The sequence below is a fragment of the Hippocampus comes genome, unplaced genomic scaffold (genome assembly GCF_001891065.2).
Source record: "Hippocampus comes isolate QL1 unplaced genomic scaffold, H_comes_QL1_v1.1 scaffold159, whole genome shotgun sequence".
Taxonomy (NCBI): domain Eukaryota; kingdom Metazoa; phylum Chordata; class Actinopteri; order Syngnathiformes; family Syngnathidae; genus Hippocampus; species Hippocampus comes.
In genome coordinates this window covers 1,485,000-1,492,849 of record NW_017805742.1, presented here as the reverse complement: position 1 = coordinate 1,492,849, position 7,850 = coordinate 1,485,000, and the positions used below count along the sequence as shown (strand labels likewise).

The 7,850-nt window shown below is 50.6% G+C and overlaps 2 protein-coding genes across 2 annotated transcripts in view; both read right to left on the bottom strand.

The window, feature by feature from the left end:
- LOC109524163 (epidermal retinol dehydrogenase 2) overlaps positions 1-5,325 on the bottom strand; it is a 9,504-nt gene extending 4,179 nt beyond the window's left edge. Inside the window, exons 1-6 of the mRNA XM_019883819.1 lie at positions 5,202-5,325; positions 4,343-4,682; positions 3,620-3,751; positions 3,374-3,473; positions 1,500-1,644; positions 1,066-1,191 (exon numbers count right to left, since the gene is read on the bottom strand). Of these exons, the coding sequence (XP_019739378.1) occupies positions 1,066-1,191; positions 1,500-1,644; positions 3,374-3,473; positions 3,620-3,751; positions 4,343-4,663 (824 nt within the window). The 5' untranslated portion in view covers positions 4,664-4,682; positions 5,202-5,325. The remainder of the gene's footprint in view (positions 1-1,065; positions 1,192-1,499; positions 1,645-3,373; positions 3,474-3,619; positions 3,752-4,342; positions 4,683-5,201) is intronic.
- A 606-nt stretch (positions 5,326-5,931) lies between these two features.
- Positions 5,932-7,850, bottom strand: part of LOC109524164 (proenkephalin-A-like) — a 4,981-nt gene continuing 3,062 nt past the window's right edge. The window contains exon 3 of the mRNA XM_019883820.1: positions 5,932-6,718. Within this exon, the coding sequence (XP_019739379.1) occupies positions 6,140-6,718 (579 nt within the window). The 3' untranslated portion in view covers positions 5,932-6,139. The remainder of the gene's footprint in view (positions 6,719-7,850) is intronic.

Here is a 7,850-nt window from a genome sequence, read left to right as displayed (position 1 = left end):
CCCCGCCCCCTCCCCACCCGCCGTAACTCCTTTCGGTGCGTCATGGGCAGAACAATTTCATGCGTAGAGGGCCGCCATTTAGCCAGCAATTACAGCCTCGCCGCGTGCGGCCGCGGTCCCTGAGAGCTCCAACGAGTCATCCATTATCGGCCAGAAGGGCCCGCGGGTCAGCGCCCCCACCATTTTTTATTCGCCATCGACGTTTGCGCTTGCGTGTGTACGTCTATGTGTACGCGCGCGCGCACGTAGAAATGGACCACACGTTTCGCCCAACGTAATGTGGAGAGAGCGGAGAAAATCACCACCACTTCGCTCTCACACACACGACATCCATCTCAGATGATAGGTAACGATATGATACACATGCCCGTTTGTTTTGGCAAAATCAGTACAGCACGACTCTTTCCCCGATGTGTTTCTTCCAGTAGCCTCCCGTTTGGACTTTCTTCCATGCATCCGCTAACACCGCAATCAGTCCGGAACTCAGCCAGACGGGCTCCCGGGGAACATCTCGTCCCCGCTCTGCGACAGCTCAGCTGGCTCCCCATCCGACAATGCGTGCAAGACAAAGCTGTCTTACACTGAGCTACAAGGGCCTGGCTGCATATACAGTAAGCTATTCCCCACCCCCCATCTTCCTGCGATGCGACTGTCCCACCCGCGCCCTCCGCTCTGTTGACTCCAGCCTCCTGAAACCCATCAGCCACCAAAAGATGGCATACTTTGTCGGACAGCTGCACCGCTCTCTGGAACTCACTCCAGATATCGGATTTCTGTCCACGTCCAGATTTGAGAAGAAAGAAAAAAACTGTACTGTTCACATTCCAAGGGGGGGAAAAGAAAAAAATCAAATCAAAATCTTGACCTGCAGCGTCAACATGGCCTCCATTCAACTCACTTTCTGGGAAACGGCACGTTCTTTTTTTCCGCTTTGCAATTGTTAAAGAGCCAGCAAAGCGTCCGAGACGACGGCTAGCCGTTTCCATTTTCGAGGCTCGGAAGAAAGAAAGGAAGCAAAGTGGTTGTATACTTGCGTGAAACCGGGCAAAAAGGGGAGAGACTAACTTCTTGAGAGCGGCAATGATGTACATGCTCTTGGGCATCAGAAGAGAGACCTGCTCCGTGAGGACGGCATGAACGATCTTCTTGGCGACCTGACGTGGATCGAGGATTGGAAGCAGTCTTGGCCACCTGCGGAACACCACAAGACAGGGGTCAAAAAGCTCCCTTGCCGCTTTGGCCAAAGTGAGCGAGGTCACCGTTCTGCCCACTACGAGCGCAGCGCCATCCACTTACTACTCCTTACTACCCCCCCCGCCCCACCCCCACTTTCACTAATATGGATCGTCCTCTGGGTGACGATTGTTTGGAGAGCATTGGAGCGTGAGCCGCCGCCGCCGCCAGCGCATTGACTTCAAAATCAGGCGCAAGGCGAGCGCCGGCGGGCTCCGCAGAGCAGCTCCAAAGAAAGAAGGCGTGGCCACTGTGAAGACACCTACTTTGTTTGACATCCATCGAACATTCCGGTGTTAATGAAGTAAGGGCAAACGATGGTGGTCTTGATGCCGTCTTTGCCACTCGCCAGGAGCTCCAGACCCACCGATTCCGCAAAACCGACTGCTGCAAACTTGCTCGCACAGTAGTCTGCAAGGATTGGACAAGAAAGCGCAGGTCACCAAAAGAGCAACAAGAAAAGAAATCGGCCCTCAAACGGAGGACACGGCGGTCAGTTGCTCCTTTCAAACATTCCGTTCGCACGGCAACTCAACGTTTCAATTTCTCTTGTGTAAGGAGATTAGGAAAATACAGCTTGGGTGCTTTATTTATTGTTATTTTTTAATCATTATATGCTGTGCGTCGAAAGGGAGAAAGCAAAGCATTATTCCTCGCACACAAAGCTTCGAGGGAACATTGTCCCCCCCCCACCCCGCAAAAAACAAAAAAAAAACCACTTTCATGAAAATTGAAAAAAACTCCCATCCAATGGCAGACAGTGGACAGCTGCGGAGCATTTATGACACCAATGATTTGTTGATTTCAACAGAGCAACTGCATCACCGCCGCTCGCTGCCAGCAGCCACGCGTTTGATGAGCTCGCACCGAGCTCGAAAAGAGACATCTGTGAACTCTTGGCGCAGTCGTGCTGAAGTAACTGGCGCGCACGCACGTCACTTTGCTCGCAGGAGAGCACACCTCACGGTGACTTCCGCCTCCAACTGCACTATGTCGAAAATACATTCGGACAAGACGACGGCGGACATGTCCAAATCCAATAGCCATCGTCCACTGTTTTTTGGTCGCCGCGCTCGACCGATTCCAAACAACAACAGCCAAATGACGGCTGAACACGGTCGAATCCATCTGTTCACTAAAGTCGAGTTGATGATTACACGAGGAGTCATTTGAACGATAAGCCATCGATCAAAGGGTAGAATGCTGACGTTGCGTCCGTCTGCCCGAGCATCGGGACGTCGGCCGGAGAACAAAGTGCGAAGCGAAAGACCGCGTTGGCATATGGATGACCCGACGCCAGCAAAGGCGCACCGCCGAACCGCTGGCATACAGGACACATACCTGATGTCACCTTCTTCTACATAGCCGCCGCAGGTGTGTGTGTGTGTGTGTGTGTGTGTTGCGCACACGTGCCAGTCGCGGTAATCCATTTTTACCGCGTCAATATGAATCTTCATCAAATATCGAAGTGATCCAATGGAAGAGCCTCATCGTAAGGGATGCCTTTGGATAAGTCCTCTTCACTCGGAATGCTAACCTTTACTTTGAGTGCAGTTTTTCCGAGGTCAGATCATGTCACGGCTAATCATCCTGTCAGTTTTCACTTTCTAAATCAATCAATACAAAAGTCTCGAAAAATTCAAATCAAATAGCGGATGAGTTTCAACCGACTGCGGCGCCTGACCTGCATCAGCGGACGCTGTTAGCGATCAGCAGTCTGCAAATTGGACCGCGCCGTCACTGACCCAAAATGGCGGAAACCTCGAGATGGTGAAATGAAGTCGACGCCTTAAAGCTCGTGTTCGCCTTCCTGAATGACACCGGCTCAAATTAGCGCGTCGGTGCTTGTGCTGTTCTGCTCATCGCAAACGACCGATTGGCGGCTGTCAAGGGTTTGACGGCTTGTTTTGCCGTTCACTTGTGTGCTAACCACCGAGGTACTGAAAACGCGGGCACCTTTGCGGTCGTAATGGCGCCAAGTGAAAAGCAAGGTTCAAAGCTTGGGGATCGTTTTGAACTTAGAAGCCCAAATGAGGTTTGTGGGGAGTGGCTGGCAAATGGGTGCCACGTCAGTGCCATCTGAACACACGTTAAAAAAAAAAAAAAACGTAGCGCCAACGACTGAAATGGGATCATGTACCTGCCAATCCGTTGATGCTGATGAGTCCTGCGGAGCTGGCAATGCTGACCAGATGGCCGTGATTATTTGCCATCATGGCGGGAAGGAAGGCCTTGTAGGTCTGTCGGGGCAAATAGACAAAAAAAATAAACAAACAAAAATCTACTACTAATGTGTGTATGAGTCTGTGCAATTTTCTACAAGCGACACATAAGCGAGCTCTCGTCAGCCTGCGCTTAAAAGTGTCAAGTGAGGTTCAAGACTGACCCAGAAGTGCGCCATGACGTTGACTTCCATTGTCTTTTCGATGAGGGAATCGGGAGCATCCATGAACTTTTTTCCAGTCACGATGCCAGCATTATTGACGAGAATGCTGACGTCACCCACCTCCCGCTTTACCTGAAGAGGGGGCGGGGGGGGGGTGAGTCAAGGTTGCATTGCGTTAGGCTGATGACATGCATTCCCACTCTCCGAGCACCAATCGGATAGAAATGAAATATAACACCAATGACACATCCAAAGGTTTTTGATAAAGAAATGAGTGTTCTTCCAGTTCAGGAGTTGTCGTAGTCAAAGCACCAGCAGCAGCCGCCATCGTTGAGAAATTTCAAATGAACATTCAGCATTTTGGCATACTGTGAATTTTGGCGGGGGAAATTTTGATGATTTGGGGGGTTCTAGAGAAATGGAGGTTTTTGTACAGGGAGTGAAATGGCCTTTTGGGGGGACGTTTCTGGAAAAAAAAAATCTTTCTTTTAATAACTAAAAAAAAAAATGGAACTGTGTATGGAATACCTGCATGCCTCGTGACTAATTCATTGATGAATTCAATCATGAAGAAAATAAAGCCATGGTTGCAATATTTTGCTTTGTCCACCATAAGGGGTGTACTTTCAAAAACCTAAAAGCACTAAATAGTGTCATTTGAAATGCAGAGACTTTAGTACCCCGAAAAAAGGGGGCGTGGTGGGTGTATGCTCCATTCCTTACCTGGTCCGCCACTCTGTAAACCTCATTTTTGTCACTACAGTCACAAATATAGTAGTGAACTCGAAGGGCCCCGTTGCTCTTGGCCAATCTGGCCGTCTCCTTCATGCCTTCCTGGTTGATGTCCCACAACACCACAGTCGTACTGTGACTCGCAAACTCCTGAGCCATCAGGCGGCCGATTCCGCTGCCGGCCCCCGTGATGAGAACGACCTCACCGGATATGTTCTTCCTCTTTTTGGGTAGAAAGCAATGAAGGAAGGCTTCCACGTTGTACCAGATGGACAACAGGATGACTCGGAGGGTTTCCAGAAAAAAATTCATTGTTAGCTGAGGCACCGGTCTAAAACATAAACAGGACAAAAAGAGTGAGAGAATAAGTCACAAAATGACAAGTTCAATTTGTTTTTCGAGGGAGCCATACTTTTCTGATAGTCGTTTGGAAGACATTTTACTTTTTTTTGGGGGGGGATAGAATTAATTAGCGCAAAAATAACATGACCAAGAAAAAAAAAAGGTCAAAGTCTACTCGCAAGTTTAGTTTCAGAAATAATAATGAATAAGGGCGCCTCCGAATAAATGACTGTGTCAATAACGGAGGTGCAATTATTTATTTATTTTTTTAAACCAACGCAAAACCGTTTTAGATGTTGACAAGAGACCGGCGGCGTCGGGACTCCTCCGAAAGTTTGCGCTTCGACGTCCACAACACATGAACGCCCCGACCGAAGCCCTCTTTTGTTCCGCTCGGACTGTTATGTCAGAGGCAAATGTACACAAGGCGGATGATGGCTCGCTTCTCGGAAAAGCCCAAATCCACACGCGGATCAAATAACAAGTACGTGGAAGTCCGCGAACGTACCGCGGGGGCTCGTACGGCAGAGACAGGCGCGGGACCGCAAACTGATCTGCAGGGACACGCCGCCGCGACTCCAAGTCGCCTCTGGGAGTGCGAAAGCTTAACTTCCGGATGTGACATCACCGAAAGGGCAGCGGAGGCAACTCGACCGAGAGGGCGGTGCCGGGCGGGTCACGTGACGCGCCACTAACCCCGGTGCGAAAGCGCCCCTCGAAATCGACGTTCGACTTCGTCTTCCGTCCACGAAAAGCACACCGACGGCCGCCGACTCCCGCCGTTCGCCACTTTGCTCTCTTTTGGCCAACGTCCGACACTCGTCACGTGACACCGCAAGTCGATTGATGCAGCGCCGCGGCCGCCCCCTCCCCCGCCAGCGCAGCGGTCAGCCGGGAACCCGGTTGCCATTGGCCCAAAAGATGAGTCCATGTGTCCTTGAGATAATACGTCATCCTTTATTCTTTGAATCCCCAACAAATGACACGCAAAAAGATGCGCCTGGATGAATTGCCAGCTCGATTTATCCTTGGACGTTTTGTGAAACCAACTTGCCCCGTACTGAGAGGGAACGCTTGGTGCGTGTTCGACCGGGCCCGAGTAGACTCCGCTTCACGCCCCCTCATAAAATGTCAAGACAGCGCGTCATGTGACTTCTTTACAGCAAGCAAGGCAAATTAGCCACGGAGATGTCGACATGGAGTGAAGAGTCATCAAAATAGACAGAAGGCAACGCAACTTCAATCAACACAGTATTTTAATAAATAATGTCTTCAACTTGAAAACAGGCAGATATCGATTTTGACAGAATGCATATATTTCATGTCACCACTGGAGCCACTGAAGCAACGAAGTCGGCTTTCTACAAAGCCAGAAGGTGGTGGAAGCTTGATGAGATGGGATTCGAGGAGCCAGAAGTGAAGGGGGCTTTGTGGGGTTGAGTCCTCCTAGTCCATGAAGCCCCCATACCTTTTGTGAAGCTCGCCATTTTGCCACCCGCGCTTTGATACTCCCCCATTCTTGTTGCCGTCCACCAGCCACTCGGGCCTGCCCACCCGCCTCATGAAGCCTCCGTAACGCTTCCTCAAGCCGCGATCTAACACCGCCTCCAGCAGATCGCCCGGATTTCGCCCGTCATCTCGCGCGTCATCTCCCCCTTGTTCGCCATCCTCATCGCCCCCCTCTCTGCTCTGCTCGGGCACCGTATTCAGAACCTTCAGGATTTCGAGACGGATTTTTTCTTCCTCATCTCGCTTTGCGGAATCATCTGGCAAGCCTTCAGAAAACGAGCGGCGAGACATGAAGCCCCCGTAGCGCTTCATAAAGCCACCGTATTTCTTGGCCAGCCGGTGTCCCGCTGACATCGCATCTCGGTCATTGCTCGGAATGAGGCCGGCTGCTTCCGGTTCTTCTTGTGGCCGTAGGTCCCCATCCGAAGGAATAGGATTTCCTCCCTCTAGTAGGATGTCCCAGCAGAGGCGGAGCTTCTCACGGTCCACCTCACCATCACACTCAAGCGAGCATGTCTGGGGGGGAAAAAAAATGGAAATCAATTGATCAATCAATCACCGATCAACACACACAAAGGGCCCTGTTTTGGTTTTCTGCCCAAGTCGAGTGCAAAGTCGAACTTGGCGCGTCTTTTGGCACTTTGCTAGACTGCGCATTGCCGGATGGAACGGAGCTGAATCCCCGGCAATGGAAGCGGGGCCCCTCGTCGACATTGAAATCGCGGCAGTCGCCGTGCTTGACATGACGGAAGCCGAAATCGACCCATCGGTTTCCTTGCGTGACATTGGCACGTCAACTGCAAGGTCTCCCCTTGCTCGTGATATAGTCGGCCGCGCATGTGTCGCCCCCCCAAAAGTCAGTCATGGAGCTGCAATTAAGATGACCATCACGACAATTGGTTCGACAAATTGCTATCTGCAATGATTCAGAAGGACGTTGTTGTCATATTTGTGAATGAAATACAAAGAGACCCATCGCGTATGTCCGCCGAATCGCTCGGCCTGCACCTCGTTCAAATAGGCCCGCAACAAAAATGGCGTGCCGCCACCTCCGCCACCATCTCGACCTGCTTTGAGGGGTCGCACAAATTTGTGTTCAGCTTTATTTCCTTCATCCTCAGCTGCGTTTGGTGATAGTGACGCATAGGTGAGCCCCTTTGGCTCTCGCCGCTTTGCTTCTGTTCCTCGGCATTGGGAGAAAAGGGAACTCTCCAAGACGACGTTCATTAGCGTTGCGCACATTTGCGCCGGAGCTACGCAAGCCGGGTCATTTCCAGTCCAGATACTTGCGAGTCCCGTGACTCCATAATTTGCCGGAAGGGTTCACTTTTATTACAACTGCATTGTTTGGGAAATGTGTTGTATTTATTTGCCCCGCCCGCACGGAGCAAGTAGGCAACCGCCAGGCAGTGTCTGCAAATCAAATCTGGCCATTTTGTGTTTGACTTTCAGTCTGGCTGAAGGGGACAGGCTAACCTAAGCTTGCATATGTGTTAATAAAACTGTTTTTTTCCCCCAAAATATTGTGGAATAGTAGAGTTATGGTCTCTCTCTCTCTCTCTCTCTCTCTCTCTCTCTCTCTCTCTCTCTCTATGTATATATATATAGATAAAATTCCAGAGTAAAAAGCCATGTTTTTGTTTTTGTT